Raw genomic sequence first — 23,865 nt, 5'->3', positions numbered from 1 at the left:
GGGCCCACCCAGATAAACCATGCTAGTTGGTATAGATTGGATTTGTGCCTCCACCCAAATCTCATGTTGAATTGCAATCCTCAATGTTGGAAGACGGACCTGGTGGGAGGTGACTGGATCATGGGGGCAGATTTTCTCCCTGCTATTCTCATGATAGTGAGTTCTCACAAGATCTGGTTATTGAAAAATGTGTAGCACCTCCTCCTTCACTCTCTTCCTCCTGCGCCAGCCATGTAGGTCATGCCTCCTTCCCCTTCACATTCTGCCCTGATGTAAGTTTCCTGAGTTCTCCAACCATGCTTCCTGTACACCCTGTGGAACCAGGAGTCAATTAAACTTCTCTTTTTTATAAATTAGCCAGCCTCGGGTAGTTCTTTATATCAATGTGAGAACAAACTAAGACAATAATTTCCCTATTTTAAGGTCAGTTTATTAGCAACCTTAATTCCTGCTGTAACCTCGATTACTCTTTTTCATGTAACCTAACATATTTACAGGTTCTGGGGATTAGGACTTACAGATCTTAAGAGGACCGTTATTCTGTCTGCCACAACTAGGTATTTGCTTATTTATTTAACAAATGATACTCATACTGTTCTGTGCCAGGCTTTGGGTTAGATGTTTGGAAGAAAGAGTAAGGTACAGTTGTTGTTTTCAAAGGGTTTGAATTGTTTAAGGAAGATGGGGGAGATAAACATCAAAGTTCTTTTTTAAAAAACCCACAATCTAATGGGACAAATGAATCTTCATAAGCATGCCAATTTCCTATGAAAGATTTGTTTTTTGTACTGAAAAATAACTAAAATATTACTCAAATAATTGATTCATCATTCAGGGCTGAAAGACATAAGAAATCAGAGAAAGAAGAAATAAGATAAACACATAATGACTAGTTCAGAGCTTGCCTACTGTTTTCATTCACATTTCTCTTAAAATATTGTATTAAGTTTTGCAGACTTTTCATTCTAAAAAATTAGATCATAAATAATGAGGCGTGTATATAGCAGGCTTTTTGATGGTTACAGGGAGAAAGTGGCAAGTATTTAATTCCGAATACTATCCATTCATACAAAAATTGGTTAGAATGTGTTCTTAAATCAATCCTATTAAATGAGATTCTAGATTCTGAAATGCACTAAGAACTTAATTATTCAATTTGGTTTCTCTGGCTTGTGTGTTAATTGGTCTTAAGCCACTCAACTCTCAGCTTGCTAATAGGACTCATCCAGACAGACACTAAATGGTTTAGCTACTCATTAGTAATGCTGAGAAAAGGCAAAGCCCAACATGGTGTTAGAAGCAAAATTAGTGTTTTATTATTTATTTTGTAAGTTTTTACGTGAAATTTTCAGTTCAGAAATTCGTGCAGACCCTAATGGAGTCAGTATTTTAGAAATAAGTTATGAAGGTGGTTCATGATTTTGGAGACGTATAGAAAACCTCCTTATCCCTTTTCTCTATCCCATGAAATTACAACTATTTTAATCAATCAAATTCTGTAACCAAATGGAAACTGCAGACACATTATGCTGCTACTTATTGGTGCTTTATATGTAACCATGAAAAAATATGGTAAAGAAAGCATTAACCATATCTTACTGATTAAAAACTATAGAGTATGTTATATCATGTAGCATTATAAAAGAAATAATAAGTCAATATGGTAATTTCTCTAGGCAGAATTGAGCAACATTATTATGCCAAAAGGGATATAATATAGACAGGAAATTATCTTTTTTGTTTTTTCTCAAGACATTTATCTTTTTATGTGAAGAAGTGGCAGGGGGAGCAAAAGTGCTGCATAATCATTGTGCTTAACTAGTTCCAGTGGCAAAAAGTTTAGAAACATTATTCCAGTATAATTAGGCAAGACCATTTGCCATGACAGAAAACAGAATTCATCATTGCACTGTTCAAGAATGAGTTATTTAAAGAAACTACAATTAGGTCTTCAGTGTACACCTTGAAAAGCAGTCTTAGAAAAATTAGACTTTCCAAAATGTAACTGGAATTTTTTCTCAAATAAGTTTCTTATTCTTATAAACATTTCTCTCTCGCTTGCTCTTGCTTTCTCTCTCTCTCTCTCTCTCTCTCTCTCTCTCTCTCTCTCTCTATTTAGATATGGAGATTTTTTAAACTAAAATGTTTAAAAAGATTTTAAGATTTTCCTCCATGTCTTTCCCCAAATTGGTTGCATGTTTGTTTACCCAGAGCTGTGCATCCTCCCCATACCTTCAAAAAGTTCATTAAAAGCAAATATATGTATGATTGTCATTTGACTCATGAAACTATACAACTCCAAAGAGTATTTAGTGAGAATTTACAGAGCTAAGCATACAACCCTTGAGCTACAAAAAATGAAAAAGACTCTGCTTTGGAAAATTCAAAATCAGGTAAATTAAAAGAAACAAATAAACAGAAAAAACTCTTTGTCACTATTCACTTAACCTGCTGCTACCAAGATCACAACTTCAAGAGGCAATCAAGGCAAGTATGACATTAAGTAATAAAATTTAAGATAATAGTGAAAGGCCTTCCAACCTTCTAATCATAAGATTCCAGCTGCTTGACTGAAGATCTTCTTCACTTGACTTCAGCCAGCCGTAGGCATTCACACACTGGATGTCATATTCGATGTCCACCTCTACATTTAACCAAGACCGAAACCTCAAAAAATACCTTCTCTTTGATGATAATTGTCTATGCCTGCACCTCACCTTCACTTTACTGGCTTTATGGCTTCCCTAAATCTTTTCCATTTTTATCAGTCATCTAACTCTTTATGTCCTCAGTTCTTCTCAAGTCGGCCATGCCACCATTCTTGGCTTTTTCTTGTCCTTCTTGTCTTTTTCCATACCTCTCTTGCTAAATTTCAACCCTGGCTTGCTACCTGACTACTACCTCTAATGTTCACCTTCATTAACCCTACTATGTGATTTATAATCTCTGCTTTTTAAAAATAAAAGTCATAAAAACAGTATATTTGGGCCATGAAATTCACTTTACTACTTTAGTGAAGCGAATACCTTCCTTTATAGCCAGAGGTTTTGAATCAAAAAGTAGTTCCCTAACATAATTTTTAGAACTCCCAACTTGAATTTGACTTTCCCTAAAATCAGAGCATGGGAGAAGGTAGTTTAATTGGGAGCTGATGTCAGGAAGCTGATATGATAGAAAAGGAAAAGATGGGGAAGGGGAAAAATGCTAATAAAGGAAACCTCATTGAGCTTGTGACCACTGTGGATAACCTCTCAAGGAACCCTGTAGAATGTGACTCAGAATTATCCTTCCAAAGGATGAGAGACCCAATGTTATCTTCTGGCTCCTATACCCTGATGATTGAAGGCTATCCCAGGGGGTGATAATTCCCCCAAAGTTTGTGGAAAACATTTGTCTGTCTCATTGAGCAAGCTTTTATAGATTTTGTCCTGAGGTGAAAAAGTGAAGAAACTAGGTGGTTACATGAGGTAAGATGCTTCTAAATTGCATCTCCTATGCAGCTGAAATCACAGGTGAGTAGAGTAGATGTAGCCCTGTCAAAACACTCATTTCAATGATTTCTATTCTTTTGAAGATGAAACTTTTTTCCTTCTCTATTTAGCTTCTCATATAAAGATGTAGAAATTTAATCACCTCTTCTTCCTTTCTTATATATCTAATCAGTTACCAGCACATAGTTTTTTTACCTTCACAATATCAGATGCAGCTCCATAGAAAGGTTGAAAACTGATTGACCTAATCAAATTCCATAGAATTCACATAGATGCTTAGACTCCATTAACCATGATATTGTCCAGCTGCTCTGTGAAGTTCATTAATAATATTCTAAAGATGTTTTCTTCATCATGAAGCAACAAAGTGTGTTTGATACATAGAAATAATCTGAGGACATCACCAACATTAAGAATGAAAACATTTTGACTAGTGAAAAATCTAAAATGATACCCAATTGGGGATTACACTGTTCACAAAGTGTGTTATACATGTGATGCTTTAGCTTCACAAAGATGAAACCTTGAGAGAGAAGCAATGCTCCACCTGAGCAGAACGATCAAGAAATATGTTTTGCCCAACTATACACCATAGCATTTTTTATTTGTTACCTCTTCTCAGCTATAGTTGTATTTGTGGACTTAATAGACAGTTACTATTGAGCAAACACAGATTTTAAGTCTCTGCAACATTCCCCACTGATAAAAATTTGTAAATCTATTGCTTACATATTCTGATTTTTGAATCACATAAGATAAATTGCATTTAAATATGTTGTCAATATTTTACTCTGGCAGGAATGTTAAGTTTATATGAGCACTTGTGTTCATCATTTAAAAAATCATATTGTAAATATTTTTCCTTGCTTGCTCCCATAAAGTATTCATATACATACATAGTCATACACATTTTTATTTACATCAACACACGACATTAAAATTACTATGTCAAAACATCAAAAAGCCCCATGCTTTATTTATTAGAAAAATATTATTACTCTGATACATAACTATTTGTGCAAAGTTCTGTCAGTCACAACAGTTGTTAAATTTTAAAAGATCCCATAATGTGCTAAGCTTTCTCTCAAATTTTCCCTACTTCAGTTGAGATTAGAAACAATTATCTAAAGAATAAGGAAAACATGTCAGAAGTTAGTTATTCCATTTTATTCTGAAAAGACTGCTCCACTGATAGGAGCACGTGCTTACAGGAAAAAAAAAAAAAAATGTCTAGTTTGAGAGAAAAACATGATTTATTTTTTCACAAACCGGCCTGCATGTTCTGTTCATCAATACATGTCCCTACATGTGAAAGCCTTTTCCGCATGGTGTATCATCCTGCTCTGGGGGCTCTTTGAAAGTGAGCCTTTCAAGTCCATGCCCTACAGATCCCTGAAGTGTCTGGGAACTAACCCTTTGCTTTTGCCAGAGGTTTGAAAATGGAACACTTTGGGGCTATACAACATTGCTGTGCAATTCATTATGGGACAAAGAAGTGTCTGGGGTTAGGCAGGCAAGCAACTAATGATCCTTCATTTTGTCCAGAAAAACATCAAGATCGATATGTAGGACATGCAACATTTATGGAATGCTGTATTTTCTTTTCCCTCTAGGGAAGGCAGAAAATGCTGAATGATCTCTTTCTGCTGATGGCTACAACAGTCAAATGACTGACACTATTTAACACACGCTTTTGGTCTCCTTCTCATCTGCTGGCAGCAATACATGTGACTGATATTTGTTAACTTCCTATATACTAGTACTCAATAATTTGACTTTTGGCATGTATATTTAGCTTCATTGATCCAGGTAACCAAAATCTGGGGATAACATTATAATCTAAAATGAACAGAGGTAGTTCTGGGATGTGCTAAAAGACATCAATGATCCACAATGCATTCATTTAAAAAAAGATCTTTTATAAATAAATAGGAAGAGCCTAGAGAAATAAAGCGTGTTCCAAAAAGATATCTGTAAAGTTCTCTTCCAACTCACATATCTGTCAGGAATTAGAACCGAATACTAACATGAATCATATTTAATTAGCAAATTATTCCAACAATGGCTAAAATCGAAATGGGGCAGCGACATAAATGTGGTCAGGTTACATGTCCTTGCAAATTTCCTTACCTATAACATTTTTAGAGTTTGAAATTCAGAGCAATGTCAACATTTTAGATTGAAATAGATTTTTTTTCCTTGTTCTTTTATAGAAATAACACAGTTGGGGACTTGGAAACTTAGATGATCATCTCAGGAAAATAATTAGCATTGCATCTCCTTTAAGAGTAATTGTCATTGTCAACAGTGACAGAAACTGAATGCCATTATATTTGCCCAATAACACATGCACGTTTTCTCCACACTGTCCCTAAACAGAGAGGTAGACAGTATGAATATGGCACCAATTGCTCTGTACTTGCTTAGAGTAATATTAAATGTAGGCAATATAGTCTGGCTGTGTCCCCACCCAAATCTCATCTTGAATTCCCATTCAAGATGTTGTAGGAGGGACCCAGTGGGAGATAATTGAATCATGGGTGCAGGTCTTTCCTGTGCTATTCTTGTGATTGTGAATAAGTCTCATGAGATCTGATAGTTTTAAAATGGTGAGTTTGTCTGCATGAGCTCTCTTCTCTTGTCTGCCATCATGTGAGACATGCCTTTCACCTTCAACCATGATTGTGAGGCCTCCTCAGTCATGTGGAACTGTAAGTCCAATAAACCTCATTCTTTTGTAAATTGCCCAGTCTTGGATATGTCTTTATCAGCAGCATGAAAACAAACTAATACAATAGGGCTCTAGTATGAGAAGAAGATGATTGACATAATATTCAATCTTTCAACAGCTTTCTTAAGGCCTAAGGATCTCGGGTCATAATTATTGGATCACTGTGAGTCCCTCATTGACATGACCTTAAAGCAATGTATTTAAATAATCAATGTGCAGTTCTATAAAACCACAAACTTCTGAATTCAAATATGTGAAATCTTGATAAGGCAGAACACTGAGATTTTTCAGATTTTAAATATTGTATTTTAGTTTTCAGTGGGTCACACTATTATAGTTGAGGATATTCACAAGCAAAGACACACTCTCTAAAGTAATGAAAAAGATTAGGAAATTGGCCACTTAAAAAAAAAGTATGAATATCTGATGCCATAGCTCATAGTGACATCCTACTCCCTGCTGTAAATATGGAACTGAATATTGGCTAAGACATATATTTCTGAAAGTAAGATTTCAGCTATTTCCAGGTAGTAAGTTAATGAGGACCAATAAAGGCAGACGGCATATACCCAAATTGTAGTTATACCTGTCGTGACTTAGTAATTATTTATACTCAACAAGGGCAAATTACTGCTTTACCTTTCAAAATACCCATATCTTGTATTATATCCTCTTTTCTTACCCACCTAATTTAAGTATCAAAGATTAAATGTCTTTACTTAGCATTTGAAGCCTTTATTCAACTCTAACTTTCAAAGTAATTTATAAATAAGCAGATTCAAGCACTGATGATGATCAATATTGTGTATTTAGCTCTATTATGATGAGTGGAAATCTCAGAAGCATACAGTTATCTCTCCTAAGAGTTTTATAACTGAACATAATTATTTTGTCTTTCTTGTTCCCAGGAGATAAAAATGAGTGAGAAAACTCATAACCAAGTTCCTGCTATTCACGATGTTTCCATTGGGTGTAGCTATGATATTAGATAGGTTAATATCACAGCCTGAATATTCTGGAAGGATGCCCAGACATTTGGGGATTTGTAGTGACTTTCTTTGTCTTCAGCATTAAATTGTATTAGTCAGCAATATGTTCTACGCGGAAAACCAAATGAAATACCTTCAAATCAATCAGGGCAAGAAGGCTTTCAATATGCCTTTGTGACATATCAATTTTTTTAACAAATCAAAAAATTGAGACGTCCTGAAACTTGAATCATCCATAATTTCTATACAGTGTGCTCATTTTTATTTTTATATAATTATATAATTTACACCTAGTTTGAACTTCTATATAGATAGGTCTCTGTTGGATAAAATAGGACAAATAAGAGGAAAGTCCACAAGCAACGCAACTCCTTTACTCGATGACAGGTTTGAGTAAAGTGTCTTAAAATGTCTGTTTATAAAAAAAAAAAAAAAAAGTATTTCTGCTAAAATGCAAGGGCAGCTAACATGCTGAGATGAAAACTGCTAACTCTTTTCTTAACAACACCATATGTCTCCAACTGGATCATAATGCAGTCAGTTCCCAAGGGAACGTTACACATGGAAGCTAACCAACTCAAGGCACAGTCTTCACTGTATGTTGACTCACTGATTAGCCAGCAATCAGCTACTTTAGATTTTCAGATTATGCAAGTTGTCTGTCTGAAGAGTCTTTCTGCATTCTTGACATCCCCCTTAAACAAAGCAAGTCATTACAAAACCCTCCACAAAAATATTTCTCTTTTTGTATACGCTTCCTCTTATCTATAAACTCAATATATTTTAAGAAACTAAAATGCTCAACCTCTGAACTCTCTGATGGGTTTTAAATAGTAGATGCATTATACAGCAAACACTATTGAAATCAAGCTTATAAAGATGAAAGTCACGTATTGTAAGATGAAAGAAGTCGCCTTAGTCTCCTTTGAGACTAACTATATAAAATACCAACAAATAAACCAACCTGCCTTATTCAGATGATTCTTTATTTATGTAATTTTTCTTACTTTAATACTTCATTCAATTGTTAATTTTTTATATAGAAATTATATTTAAAACTTTACTTAATATTAAAACCTTCCACATATATTACTGCCTCAAGTTCTGGCATTTGTAGCTCTGATACACATAATAAATCCAATTATTTCATGTTTAATGTAATTCTTAATAGTATAAAATTAGAACACTTGATGATGTGTATAAAACCTTAGGAATTTTGCCTTGGGAAGTGTGAAATGCCCTGGGATAGTTCGGATTGGGGCTTCTCAAACTAGCTCTGATAAATAGACAGTATTTTCTAAAATTTCCAATTTGTCAGTAACCAATATTTTTGTAAAAGAAAATTATGCACTCAGATTTCATGACATTGTCAAATCGTTATACAAGTTTCTAAATGCTTTCTCTCAGTTTCTGTACTTTTCTTGTCATGGGCTGGTAAGAAATGTTTCAGGGCTGGCATCAATTTGTGGGATTCATTGTGAATATCATTGTTTAGGTGTTTTGTAACTTAGAAATTGGAATTTTAATATTAATGCTGAGTCATACACTTCCATCCCTTCCAGCACATCATTCTTTAACTATTATTTGCTATGGTTTTCTTCTAATCCACTTTAGAAAATTAGTAGCAGAGGTTCAAAAAGCCAAAGTAGAATTACCAAAACGTCTTTGAGAAAGATGAGTTGCTACATAGTATTATTTAAAAATACACATTAATAAAACCAAACTCCCCAAATCTGCAGTGATCAACAAAGGCACTACCATGTACTTATTTTAATAAGAGCAATTTAAGTCTCGGCATCATTTAGTGACTCATTAGTGACATTTCTTACCTGGGATGCCTGGTGGTGTTTTCAGATATTTTCCATTAAAATGTTGAATTACCACTTCACATTTTTCAGTAGACTCCATTCTGGGAAAAAAAAGGTAAACCAGAGGTCATATATGGCTGTCAAGAAAAAGAAACTTAAGAAGTAAAGGAAAACCAGAAAGCCATAGCAATACTTGATTTGAGAAATGTACCCCAATTGCCAACTTTTGTCATGACCATGATGACCAGATTAATAAAAGAACATCACAGACTCATCAATGCTGAGAAAGTATTATTCACTCTTTGAAAGGTGTCTATGTGGAGGGCTCTGTTCTGAGCCTTCTCTCAGAGGTAACCCTGAGGCATTATTTTAATTCACTCAGCAATGTTTGGCAGTTGAAAGTGTTCAACAAATGTCTGTTGAATGATGAATTACCAAACCTGATGGGTAGATCTTGTTATTGTCATTCATATCAATAAGGGCACTGAGGCTTAGACAGATAAACTACCTTTCCAATAAGAGGTAAAGTTAGGATTTGAACTAACACCTCTGCAACAGTAAAGCCTGTGCTATAGCTACTAAGCTATACTACTGATGGATTCCACAAAAGAAGTCGACAAGATGTGTTTTACTTCAACGGCTTGCAGCCTAAAGGACTGATTGGTATAGTAATGTAGTCGTCAGCGTTATGACATTTTTATTGAAAATCCACTGTATGTAAGACACCCAAAGAGTTAGGTGGGGTCCTACATGTTGAAGGAATGTATATATACAAACCTTAGGTTCTGTACTTTCTCAATATTTAATTTTGGACAATATCTTATTTTTCATACTATGTTATCAATATTCCTAAACTGGTGTTCTTGTGCCAAATTTTGGCATCTCACATACAACCTGAAGCATGAACATTTTGAGCCAGACCAACATAATTTAAATTTTGGCAATGTTACCATATATTAAGTACAGTAATATTTGTAGAATTTTCCAAATAATGAATAATATCTGGCCTTTATTATTTTATAAGCTTGGATGGGGAGGATAATAATTAAGGATTAATTCTGAATAAAGGAAATTAAGTCTTCCAAAGAGTATACTAGAGGCAAAAATAAATTTAAGAAACAGCACACATACACATGAAAGAATGTGTATGAAATGTGTAAAATTTGTTCAAAAGGCAAAGTATAATTTTAGATTTTCTGCTGTTATTAATATGAGCTTTCTTAGAATGGTGCCCATCAACGCCAAGTTGTAAAACTTTCCTATGTTTAAATTTTATGTGTATTTCAGGATCATATTACATGGCCATATTACAGGACCATATTACATGGCAAAGGAAACAAGATATGAAAAAAATATATTAACAAATATGAAGTAAGTTATACATATTTATTACAGTTACAAGAATTCAAATGTGAGAGGAATCCTAGAAGTCAGAGATGATGCTGAGAAGATGCACTGAATCTAGGAAAGGCTTTTGGAGAAGTAATTAGGGCAGGGGGCTGAGCTGGCAGCTTGGAGGGCATGCGTCCTTATTACAATGTGGTAGAGGGAGCAAGCATATTGCTCAGTGGAAGGTTTGCCTGGGAAATTCTTAAAAATTAACTGAGAGAGGAAGTCAGGGCATCTGTATCACCTGTTTAACAAGTTTGAAGATGATATCAGGAACAAGTTACATTTTGGAGCTATAATTATTTTCTGAAGAAGTTTTGTTTTCAGATGCACATTCCTATGAAGCATGGGATGAGTATGCATCTTTCTGTATTGATACATATGACAAATCTCTACCGCCAAGCAGGGCTGAATTTACAGGAGTGAGGCCTATGTCTTCACACAGAGCCCCACACTTAGAACAACCCTGCACTTGGTTTAAAGTTCCACTATCGCCGCCTTGAACTTCTTAACAGTGCTTTTAACAAAGGGATCTACATTATTATCTTTCACCCTAATTCATGTAGTTGATCCTTCTATGATAATAGAGTGCAGGAAACTAACTTAACGTAAACAATCAGTATGTATATCATCAGGTGACCCAATGGATGCACATAAGTATTATTTTGAAAAAAAAAAAAATCTTCAGAATGCAATGTTGATAGATAAAAAATAAAAACTCACACCGTATTTTGTTTACTACTCACTCACAAGTTCCCCTATATCAGAAGATGTTTGGATAAGAAAGGCAAGAGGAATCTTTCCTCATTCTAAATATTTTGGAACAGCTAAGTACAATTTTCCTAACTCTTTCAAGATTCCTTTCCAGTGGAACCTTTTACTGTAAGTCTTTCATTTTTTTTTTATCTTTCTTTTTTTTGTTTTTTAAAGTATAAAACTTCCATTTCCATGAAGAAAAGAATTCTAACTGTTCTTTCTCTCTTCCCACCGGATCCACTATTGTCTCTTAGGGAAAATAACCTTCCCTCCTAGCAGAGACATGAATGGGAGAGGAAATGCAAGCCCTTAATTACTACAGATGTTACTTTATGGAATTTTTATTCCAGGAGAGCGACAGAATGCAAAGTTTATGCCTCAGAGCCCCCTCTCTGTTCAGTCTCTCTCTGGGTACTCGCCTGGATAAAAGGCAATTAAGAATCTAAAGCTTGCTTGCAAGAGTCCTACAAATCAAATCCCTTCTCTTTGTCTTAAAATGGCATGGAATTATAAATGAAGACTAATACTAGGGGTGTGTGTGTGTGTTTATTCTACATAATACATTTTAGGGAATAGAGAGGAAGCTAAAAAAGAAAATCGAGTGGCTAACCCACTCCACCCACTTGAAATATTTTTGTTCTTGTTTGAAAGCCTCAAGTCCTCCCTTCTGTATTCTAAGTATGATCGTCTTTTCTTAACACTGTTTTACAGTCATATCAAGCTGGATGGAGGCTGTTTCTATGAACACAAAGACAGCAGCATAGATTGTTCACTTTGGGTTCATTCAGATTTAACTAAGTGAATGTCTGCTGTGAGCCTTTAGAGACTCCCGTCTCTGAAAGAATAAATGCAATAAAAGTCTGTTTTCTGTAGCTGCCGGCGCTTAGTGTCAAACCATGTTATGCTGCACCACCCAGCAGTGACAATTCCATTTTAATACACGGGGCACATTTTAACAAGGCAAAGCAGTCCCAGCAAAGATGGCAATATAGGAGCTGCCAAGGGGAAAAGTCCCAGTGTTCCTCATGCATTTTATGTGGAAGCAGAACAAAAGTGAGACTGAGACCAAGAAAGCTCTGGGGGGGCAGGAAAGAGACTATATTTGAATGGCCATCTTAGGAAGAATGTGCCCATTTTCTTCTCAAGTTTCATAATTAACCTCTCTGAAATGCCAGCTCAAGCTATCTGGAATCTGGCACACGCTTCAGTTGAAACTGACACTAGCATTATCAAGTGAGTCTGAAAAGACAGCACGCCAGACACAGCTGCCTTTATAGGTCCCTTTCAGATGGGCCACTGAATCACTACAACTGCATCTATTCTTCCTAGGTGGTACCTGAAACCTCTTGCGTCCCTCAGAACAGCTCGAGTGCCAGGCCAACCATTCACCTGACAATACATTAATTAGGTTCTTACAAGGCTCTAATCATTGTATAAAGCTTCAGGGTTTTCTATTAGGTCTGATGTTTAAATATAAATACACTTTAAAGGTCCTGTTTGACATTCTTTCTTGTCTCAGTACCTAGGAACCTGACTTCAGTCATTTGAAACACACCACAGAATTGTGCTGCTTCTTCCTTTTTTTTTTTTTTTTTTTTTTTTTTTTTTTTTTTTTTTTTAACAGCTACTAAGAGGAGCTAGTTTAACAGCCAATACAATTCCCACAGGCAAATTACATCAGATAAGAGGCTGATACAATATTAGTAGAATGTTCTGGGTCAGACTAAATATGCAGAGGTAGAAATATACTTTGCAAAACCATTTGCAGCCTACCTCTGTCACCTCCATAAAGAATCACACAGTTTTTGGTCTTAAAGCAATAAGCATTATTAACCATGTGTTTAAAACAAATCCATCCTGTCATTTATTATGGTTAATTAGAGGTTTCCAGTATTGTGAAATGTTTGTGGTTTTGCAATCTCAGGCTCTGTACAAATTATTGGCAACTTAGAGTATCTGACTTTGTAAGTCAGTCATCCTCATTTCTGGTAAGATTTACGTATGCACAGGGTCAACATTAAAATATTTTTTAAAGTACTAAACTGTGCACTCCTTCTGACATTTCAAAAACAAATTATGTCATTTCCTTCTTAATCCATTGTAATGGAAGGAATAAAATGGTGAGTCCTAGAAACAAAGATGAATGAATGTGATGAATTTTCTTCTCAGTTTTTGCAATTTGTTTTCTTCCTGCCAGGCACCTGACATTCTTAGGATACAAGTGGCTTCAGTACCAAACAGTGAAGCTGAGAGGTCTCCCTTATATGCCCTTTTGTAGAAACCAGACATTTTGAGATATCTTGCTCAGCATTACAACACATTCCTCTTAGGAAATGAAACTGTGGATGACAATATTTGACTAATGAAAACACATTCCAGAGCTTGAGAATCACATAATTTCAAGACTGGAAATGGCCTCAGATATCAACTTCTACATTGTACAGATGAAGAAAGTAACACTAGAAGACTGTGATTGGCTTCTCTAAAAACTAGTCAGTGGATGAACCTGGAATAGAACTTTTGTCTCAGGACTCTCAATTGAGACTATTTGGAAGAGATGCAGCTCCCTTGCTGACCTCATGTCATCCCTCCTGATTTTCTCTACTAACTGATGTACTTCAATCTGTTCAAGAGTAGGATGGGTCCTGCTAGCTCCACTCTACCCAGCCACTATTACTTCAAGAAGTTGTTTTCAAAAATGGAATATAACCTGATATGAGATGTAAAGGGTGTTTCACCTCTGTGGTATTCTCCCCCAAAACCCATATAAAATAAGGGTCCTATCATGAGGAAAATAGCTGACAAACTCAGATCTAGAGACATTCAGGATACCTGGCCAGTACTATTCAAACAGACAAAGTCTAAGAAATTATCACAGATCAGGGTAGGCTGATGAGACAGGACAACTAAATGCAATATGGTAACTGGATTGGATCCTGGAACAGAAAGAGAATGTTAAAGAAAAAGTTGGCAAAATCCAAATAGAGTCTGGAATTTAGTTAATAGTAATATGCCAATGTCAGTTTCTTAATTTTGACAAATGTACCATGGTAATTTAAGGTGTTAATGGGGAAAACTGGGTGTGCAGTATACAGAAAATCTATATTATCATTACACTTTCATATGAAGGTAAACTTATTCCAAAATAAGAAGCTTACTTTTAAAATCAGTGTACATTAAAATTATCAGAAACCTACTTTTAAAAATACCAATCTCTGGGGCCCAGCCCAGGAGATTCTGACTTAATTGTTTTGGCATGAGGCCCAGGTACAAAGATTTCAAAGCTACCCAGGTGATTTCAGTGTGCAGCCAGGGTTGAAAACTCCTGTTACGCAGTTCTGTGTCAGGCATGTGAAACTGGAAACCACGGGCCAAACCCAGTCTACAGATATGTTCCATTTGGACTGCAAAGAGATTTTGGAAATTTTGAAATGATTGTCAACATTTGAAACTTCAGAGATTTCACATGAAAATTGAAATTTATGATTCCTTTTAATAGATGGGACAGTTTAACCCATGCTTTCTGCATGGCAACTATGACATAATACAAAATATGTTTAGTCTTTTTCTCAGGTTGCTGACACACAGCTTCTAAAACCATTGGAATTTCCTGAGTGATAGGGGTATGTTGTGTTATTCAGAATAGACTATTTTTAACCCCATCTGAGTTTATGCTAATGAGCTCACTCGGGTAGCTTCAGGATGGGGACCGGTCACCAGAAAGACTAAGACCTGATTAGTGGGTTGGAACTTTCAGCCCCACCCTCTCTGACTTCTGAGAAATGGAGAGGGGCTGGAGATTGAGCTCAAACACCAAGGGCCAATGATTTAATCAATCAAACCTAGAGGTTTCACCTAATGAAACCTATATAAACAACAAGGTTCAGGAAATTTTCAGGTTGGTGAAGACGTTGATATATGCCAGGAGGGTAGTGAGCTCAGAGAGACCACAGAAGCCACACACCCCTTCCCTGATACTTCGCCATATGCATTTCTTTCATTTGAGTTGTATCCTTTATAATAAACTGGTAAATATAAAATGCTTTGAGAGTCATTTTAGTGAGTTACTAAACCTGAACTGGGGAGTTGTGGGTACTCCCACATTTTGCAGTTGCTGGGAAGAAATGTGGGTAGCTTGGTGATATGGTTTTGCTGTGTCCCCATCCAAATCTCATCTTGAGTTGTAGCTCCTACAATTCTCATGTCCCATGGGAGGGACCTGGTAGGAGGTAATTGAATCATGGGGGTGTTTTTTTTCTGTGCTGTTCTCAGGATAGTAAGTCTCATGAGATCTGATGGTTTTATAAAGAACAGTTCCCCTGCACACACACTCTTGCCTGCCGCCATGTAAGACATGCCTTTGCTCCCCCTTCACCTTCTGCTATGATTGTGAGGCCTCAGCAGCCATGTGGAACTGTGTGTCCATGAAGCCTCTTTTTCTTTATAAATTACTCAGTCTCAGGTATTTCTTCATAGCAGTATGAGAATGGACTAATATACCTGGGCACTCCATTTGCAGCTGGTGTGGAACTGAGTCCTTACATCTGTGGAGTCTGATGATGATCAGGTAGTTTGTGTCAAAACTGAGTTAAATTGTAGGACATCCAATTGATGTCAGAGAATTGGAGAATTGATGTGCAGAAATAAGGTATTTGATGTCAGAAAAACCCACACATTTGGTGTCAGAAAAAAAGACATCACAGCAACCATGGAATAGAGTAAAAGAGCAGTTTTGTTATTTAAACGAAGCCGCTTTGCTATTATTCCTACCAATCTGTATCAATTGCCCATCCTAAGGCAAAATAGTAGGTGCTGTTTGTCACTGAACTTGCATTGTTTATTTTTAATAGTTAAGAGAAAAGAAAAAGTATTTAACTTAATTTATACAGGGATAGTGGTGTATTTCTGTTCACCCTTTCCTAGATGTCCTCTCTGTCCTGCTCTATGCCCCAAGAAAGTGACCCTTCTCTCAACTGTGTAATCTTAGCTCTTTTGTTTACTGGTTTTCCATTGGGTTCTGCCTATGGAAGCTTGAAAGAACTTCAAAAGGCAAGAGTAGAGAGAAATCTGAGTGATTTTCCCTCTTTCTCTCCCTGTTTTGGCACTTCTGTCTAGTAGGTGTTGCATCCCTCCCTGTCTACAGTCCTTCCAAGCAAGCCCTCCTCTGAGGCTCTAGCTCTCACTGAACTTTGGAAACACCGCTCTGGTTACTCCTTTTTTTTTTGAGACGAAGTCTCACTTTGTCACCCAGATTGGAATACACTGGCCCGATCTTGACTCACTGCAACCTCCACCTCCCGGGTTCAAGCAATTCTCTGCCTCAGCCTCCCAAGTAGCTGGGATTATAGGCACCTGCCACCACGCCTGGCCAATTTTTGTACTTTTAGTAGAGATGGGGGTTTCACTCTCTTGGCCAGGCTGGTCTTGAACTCTTTACCTTGTGATCCACCACCTCGGCCTCCCAGAGTGCTTGGGATTACAGGCGTGAGCCACTGTGCCCAGCCACATCTGGTTACTCCTTGAGCTCTCAGAGTGGTAAGGGTTTCCCTCTGTTGCTCCTCTCTGGGAACATCAACATCTCTTTGCCAGTTCCCTTAACACTGCTTCTGTAAATATTTTGTAAATACTCTTTAATTTTCTTCAGTAGAATCATATGGAGTGAAACTCTGCCTCCATTCAGCATCTTGATGCCTACACCATAAAGCTATCAACAGCATAGGAGTAAAAGAATTATCCCAAAGACTGTGTGTTTCAAGAAGCATATAAGAAATAAAGCTTGCCTTATACTCCATCTAGAAACTACTTCTTTCACTTGGATTACCTGATTACCCCAGTAGGGACACTCATCTGTGTACTCATATAGATGCATAATTATCTAAATATATTTTTTTTAGCCAGACTAATATTTCTAGAAGGAATTTTCATAAAGAAATGGCAGAAAATTAGTGAAAATTAAGTATAGCTCTAGAAAAGTCATGCCATAAATGACTCTGGAATACATTACCACTTTTAATCAATCTCCTAGCTACAGCCATATTTCATTCCTAGATATTATTGAGAAAAGAAAAATAGCGCAGAGCAGGCTGAACAACGTGAGATATGCAACATTTATCAGACCCAGAGAGACATAAGTACAGGACTTCAGTCATGGCTCTCTTCCTTGAGTACCCATGCCTGGGGACAATTGTTTAAAGGCATTTTTGTTCCTGACCAGCTTTCTCACTCTTTGTCTTCATATTCCTAGAATTCGTGACACAAAGAACAAGGAATAGCCAATGAATAGCTTATGTTATTTTAATGTAAAGTCTTGATAAACAACTTCTCTTCTTTTTTGAAGACCCACTTGTAACTATTGCCAATTGGATTGTATATTCAGGGCAACATGAATCTAGGTTCCTGGGTGGCAATCTTCAAACTTTGAGCTCAAATAAGATCTGTACTTATGTTATGTAAGGTGGACATTTTGGTGACTCAGGTGGAACCTGAAGCAGACTTTCAGTGATCTCCTTCAATTTGCTGACAGCTGGAGCCCTGGTATGAGCCTAACTTTCATTCATCTAACCTCACTGGAGTCAACGGAGGTCAGTCAACAGGGTAAGCCCTCCTCAGATTTCAATGTTCCATTCTTGGTTGAAGATTCAGACCAATTCACTTATTGAAACCACACACATTCCTGCCTCAACGTGGTTGGAATTGAAGCTCCACTGTAAGGTAGGAGTTCCATTTGTTATTCTCTAGAGTTTCTGCTGATTGCAGATTTGTGACTTTCACTTTTTCTTTTTGAACTAGTGTTATTTTGAATTAATTCTTAGAGTTTTTCCATCTTTTGGCTAGGCACGGTGGCTCTCACCTCTAATCCCAGCACTTTGGGAGGCTAACGCAAGAGGATCACTTGAAGTCATGAGTTCAGACCAGCCTGGTCAACATGGTGAAATCCTGTCTCTACTGAAAATACAAAAATTAGACAGGCATGGTGGTGGGCACCTATAATCTCAGCTACTCAGGAGGCTAAGCCAAGAGAATCCCTTGAACCTGGGAAGCAGAAGTTGCAGTCAGTCAAGATGATGCCACTGTACTCTAGCCTGGGTGACAGTGTGAGACTCTGTCTCAAAAAAAAAAAAAAAAAAAAAAAAAAAAAAAAGGAGTTTTTCAATCTTTTATCTCATTTAAAATTTTGGTCAGGGAAAAAATAGTTTCTCTCTGAAAAGAAAAAGTGTAATCTTATGGCTTAAGTGAAACATTTGCAATCTTTAAAACTGGTGAGATTCCACAGTTCAGTTATATTGACAAATCTAAACATTCTTCTTGGGTGACTAAAGTTCCTCTAACTGGGTCTTTTTGATCATTCAAGAAAAAGTATAATTATGGGCAATCGTACTTCCATAACTGAGTCTAATAATAAAGATTTTCAAGAGCTGTTAGAAGTGGTAGCTGATCTCTTTAGCTTTTGGGGTTCCAGGGGTTACTCTGCACTATTACAACTTGAATTTTGTGTGTGCAATGGCTGACAAGTCACTGGCAAAAACTGTGGTTTCTGAAGTAGCTGAAATCAGTTGCAGTGAATGATTATAAATGTACGAGGCTACTCATTTCTTCGGGTGTTTAGATAGAAAGACAGGTTTGAACACTTGAAGGTGGAGGAAACACTTTCCCTCAAGGCATAAAACTCCTCCTGTGGGAGGGTGTTCTGATCACAGAGTGTGCTGATGGGCACTAGGTCACCTATCAGTCTTGAGGGAATGTCTTTGCAGTGAGGTGCATTGTGGAAATATTGCATAGCCTGGTCTTGTGGCATTTCTCTCTTCTGAGAAAGAGAATATTCTCATCTCAGAATTCAGTGTAAAAGTGGGACCGTTCAATTTTAAATATCTAGGTACACTGCCTTTCAGTTTTGCCTGCTTTTCACATATGTAAATATTAGGCCCCCCAAACTGCAAATGCTTTCATTTTGCTATTCACTAAAGGGCTCAACCCTGAAGTGAGTAATCTAATCAATACATAAGCTAAGTTGAAAATACCGCCTATCTAACTAGATTGATCTCCAAAATATGACTTTCTGGCATTTAGCTGGCCATTGTGAAACTCTTTGTAAAATACATTTACATATATAAAGGAAATCTCTGTTTGCAGAAGCACCTCCCTTACTGTACCTAAGCTACTAGAAACTTTTATGATAGGAAAAACAGTGCCTTAAAGTTTATAAAACACACCTTACTTTGGCTTAAGATATTTTTACTGGTAATCTTATCTTGACCAGGCCTTTACTTATGCCCTTCTTTGTCTCAGTAAATAATAATGTTTAGATCTAAGTTCTGTGCCTTTGGGATGTAAATTTTCACCAAAGAGTCATGTCTTTGGGATTGTAAATTTATGATAGCCTAGCTAATAATTGTTTAGGGCTTGACAGTCTAAAGGGGAAAGAAACTATTTGCAAACTGGCAAATGGAGAACCTTATAAAGCTATTAATACAAAATTTGCTTCTATATGTCCTGTATGTCTATATGTTTGTATGTGGCATTTGTATGTGACATTTTACTACCAACATATATGAACAACCTCCAATTAATTGTCTTAAAGAAAATGTAAGTGGTTAAATCAGGTATTTTATCAGAAAAATAGAAACTACATACAGACAGGAGGCAGGGAAATACTGGGTAGAAGAGGGTGGTTCCCTGGAGAGGGCTCCACCCTCAAGCCTGGACCCAAGGCCCTAAATGAGAACTTCACATCCCTGTTTTCCCACCCTGGCCTGCCCCACCCTCCACCCTGTACCCATAAAAACTCCAAGATCCACTGGCAGAGAAGGAGAAAAGAGGAACCAGCTGGATGTCAGAGAGAAGCAGCTTGACTTCAGAGGGATGGCTTGACAGCAGAATTTCATAGAAGAGTTCTGCCACAGATGGCCCAACTCCAGGGGAAGATTATCTTCCCACTCTATTGCCCTTCCAGCTCCCCTTCCTGCTGAGAACTACTTCCACCATACAATAAAATCCTCCACATTCACCACCCTCCAAATTGTTTGTGTGACCTCACTCCTCCTGGATGCTGGACAAGAACCGAGGTGAGGGCGAAGAGGCTGTCATACTAATTAAGCTATTAAACACTTAAGCCACCCATGGATGACAAAGCTAAAGGACCACATAGTAACACACATCCTCTGGGGCTCTCGGGGTTGTAGGCAACCCCTAGGCGCTGCCATGGGCCTGTACAGTGTTTTTTCCTGCAGGCGTCCAAAGGCACTCGCCCTGGCTCCTGCACCAGCTCACCTGTTTGCTAACCCTCCCACCAGGGGTTTGAGTGCTGTGGTCTGCCTAACCGAGCCACCCCTTCATGAGTCCCACAAAGGTACCAAGGGAACTATCCTGTCTCAAAACTAGCTCAAGTGCCTTTTAGTTCACTTGATTTGAGTAAATCTTTGGTAAATAAGACTAGTTTAATATTGTTGGTTTAGTGAAAATAGCTGTCTTCTGATCAGGAAAATACCAAGGTATTTATCCATAGAATTTTTGCTTAGGTAGTGGCAGAACATTTTAAGCAAGTTGTAGAGGGTTTGCAGAAGATTAATCTCGGGAAAGAAATTTTGTGTGTGTTCAAGTTGTCTAAAATTAGAAAGAAATTATGTATATGTTTTTCTAAAAATTGAGCATTAATATCAAAAGCACCCTGGTGTAAGGCCACAGTCTGTGCCCCTATGTTGCCACAGGGTTTTCTCAGAATACTGATCCTTTTTAATAGAAAATTACAAAAAGTTATAAAAGGTTTATGGAAATCTTATCTTGTGAGTTCAAAACTGATTGAGATTGGATGGATTTGGTTATAGTGTTTTATTAAAATTAGCTTTAGTATTGACAATACACTAAAAGTAAAACTTGGTTTTCTCCTTAGAACAAGAATTTTGTGTAGTATTAATAAGAGGTAGTAAAAGATTTGTCTACTTTTTGAGTAAACTGTAAAATAATTAAGTTGCAGGGAGAGTTTCCCTCATGTTGTCTTCATTAGGTCCCTTGATTGGGTATTAAAACTCTTCTCTATCAAATAATAACAAATTTTGCTTTCTGAAACCTTTGAATGATCATTTCCACAAAATAAATGACTATTATTATGCATTGACTTCTGATCCTATTTTGATCATGTGTTTTAAACATTTTTTAACTTCAATATCGAGTGTTTTAAACCTTTAATACTTTGAATATTTCCAAAAATTAAATTTCAAATTCTAAAATTATCTTTTGATCTGTACTAACTTGGACATAAAAGAGGAACTCCTGGAAGTCCAGGAGAGACAGATAACGCTTATTTGGTATGTTAAAATCATACAAGAAGCATTGTCAAATAAGAAATACTGTTTATATGGACACATACAGGGGAACAGCACACACTGGGGCCCTTCAGAAGGTAGAAGGTGGGAGGAAGGAGAGGATCAGAAAAATAACTAATGGGTACTAGGCTTAATATATGGGTAATGAAGTAATCTGTGCAACAAACCTCCATGACACAAGTTTCCCTATATAACGAACCTGCACATGTGCCCCTGAAGTTAAAATAAAAGTTAGAAAAATAGGTTTGAGTTACATTAGTATACATGTATTGCAGAATGAAAAAAAGAAACCTGTTCCACTGGTGAATCCACTAAAAACATCCTCTTTTTGTCATCCACAAACAATTATTGTTTCACTTTAAGTCTTCTCAAAAAGTTATTTATAATCAGCTATAGTCCAAAATTTACTTCTTCTTCAAGGAAATTCGTGGAAAAGAACCCCCAACAAGAATTTTTGAATAAAGATTTCTGATAACTTTAGCGATCTTACCTTTGGACTAAGTAAAATCTTCCAGAACTCTAATTAAAACGCTGATATATTAATGAAGATTGCAAACTCAACATCAATCAAAAGTTATTTCAATTTACTGAACTGTTAGAGGACTAAAATGATTTTTATGACTTTTTTATTTGCAACATTACTGACTCTTTTATATTCTGTCTTATTTTCTTTTCAGCTATTCATAGCTTATAGCAACTGGGTAAAGTATACATTTGCAAGCAAAATCGAAATGTTTACCTTTCTCTTTAGCTGATTTCTTCAAAATATGGAAACTCATAACGAGTATTCTCATTTTATGGCAATATAGTTATTTGCATAAGTTCAATAACAATATATTTGTTTTTTGGTAACAGGACACATTGAACACTGGTAATTTTACCAAAGCTTTTATTGGAATGGCATATTTTTAGATATGACCAGATTGCTTTGAGGAATTGTAGTTGACTTTATAAACCCAATAAAAAGCCCCTTGAAAAGACTGGCATTATACATTTTTACATGGTTCTCTTACAAGGTTCCTGACCTTATGATAAGTAAAGAATATCACTTTCTGACAGGCCCAGGAACCTCAAGATATTTTGGGACCTCGAGAAGAGAGGATTTTACCCAATTCATACAGGTATTACAGGCACAACCAGACGACAAATCCTTGGCTTGTTTCCCTAGCCTTCGGAGGCTTTCAGAAATGTAATTTGAGATTCCTTATGAAAAAGTTCTAGCAAAGCCAACTTAAAGGAGCCTATATGGCCATTCATTATTTTTGTTATAATTTATACAAATAATCAGGCAAAGTATACTACTAAAACTTATTTTGTAAATAAATTGATTAGACTAAGAATTATCCTTGGTTTACATGGGGAACTGGAGAGAGAAAAATTATGTTTCAGAAGAAAACTATAGCACACCTGCTATTAGATTCCAGCACTGACTATTGTTTTTGAGTTTTTATAATTTTCCTATATTTTAGACTAAATCCAGAATTATTTCCTGGCTATAAGTCTCTAAAGGAAAGGGGTTTAATTTTCTTCAGGATGTTTTTAGTGGACTCATTAGCGGAACAGGTTTCTTTTTTCATTCTGGAATACATGTTCTCTTTTGATTGTAATCTTTATGTGCAATATGTATCTCTCATTATTTTACTGCTTCTGAGAAAATTAAAGTCATAATATTCTAAAGACCAGGATGATTCAACAAGTGAGAGCAACTATACCAATACGTTGACTGAGATTTGGCTAAAGTCTCATTTTTGCCAACCTGTGATACCATTCCAATTCAGCTTTAGGCACACTTAAAATTTCTTACCGAGATGTATTGTCTCCCCTGCCTCTTCCCCACAAACCCACTTGGGCGGGACAGGACAGTTTGGGAATGAGCCTTCCTAATGATGCAGGACTAAGGAGTCAAAATGCTTTTAGTTCATCTACTATGCTTTCTTCAAAACATCTTGATGAAATGGAGGGAAATGAGAAAATAAAAGTAGCTCAGATCAGGCTGAGCTCTGTGAGGTATGCAAAATTTATTCTACCCAGAAAGCCAAGAGTATGAGACTTTCGGTCATGCCCCTCCTCACAGCATCCCTGCCCAGGGTAATTTTTTAAAGGCATTTTTGTTCTTAATTAGCTGCCTCTACCATTATCTCCATGTTCTTGGAATCTGTGATACAAAGAACCATGTATAGCCAATCAATAGCTTATGTTACTTTAATGTATATTCTTATTAAAAACTGAAAAACTGCCTCTTCTTTTTTCCTTTCAAGATCCACTTGTAACTACTGCTAACTGGACTGTATATCCAGGGCAACTTGAATCTAAGCTCTTGAGTGGCCGTCTTCAAGCTCTGAGCTCAAATAAACCCTGTACTTAATCATATTTTCTGAATCT

General features: G+C 36.6%; 1 protein-coding gene across 1 annotated transcript in view; it reads right to left on the bottom strand.

Moving 5' to 3' along the window:
- Nucleotides 1-23,865, bottom strand: part of RBMS3 (RNA binding motif single stranded interacting protein 3) — a 546,693-nt gene that overhangs the window by 251,862 nt on the left and 270,966 nt on the right. Inside the window, exon 5 of the mRNA XM_030937919.1 lies at nucleotides 9,041-9,120. Within this exon, the coding sequence (XP_030793779.1) occupies nucleotides 9,041-9,120 (80 nt within the window). The remainder of the gene's footprint in view (nucleotides 1-9,040; nucleotides 9,121-23,865) is intronic.

Source organism: Rhinopithecus roxellana, chromosome 1 (genome assembly GCF_007565055.1).
Source record: "Rhinopithecus roxellana isolate Shanxi Qingling chromosome 1, ASM756505v1, whole genome shotgun sequence".
Classification (NCBI taxonomy): Eukaryota; Metazoa; Chordata; class Mammalia; order Primates; family Cercopithecidae; genus Rhinopithecus; species Rhinopithecus roxellana.
The sequence above is the reverse complement of the archived record's forward strand: the minus strand, read 5'-3'. Positions and strand labels throughout refer to the sequence as shown.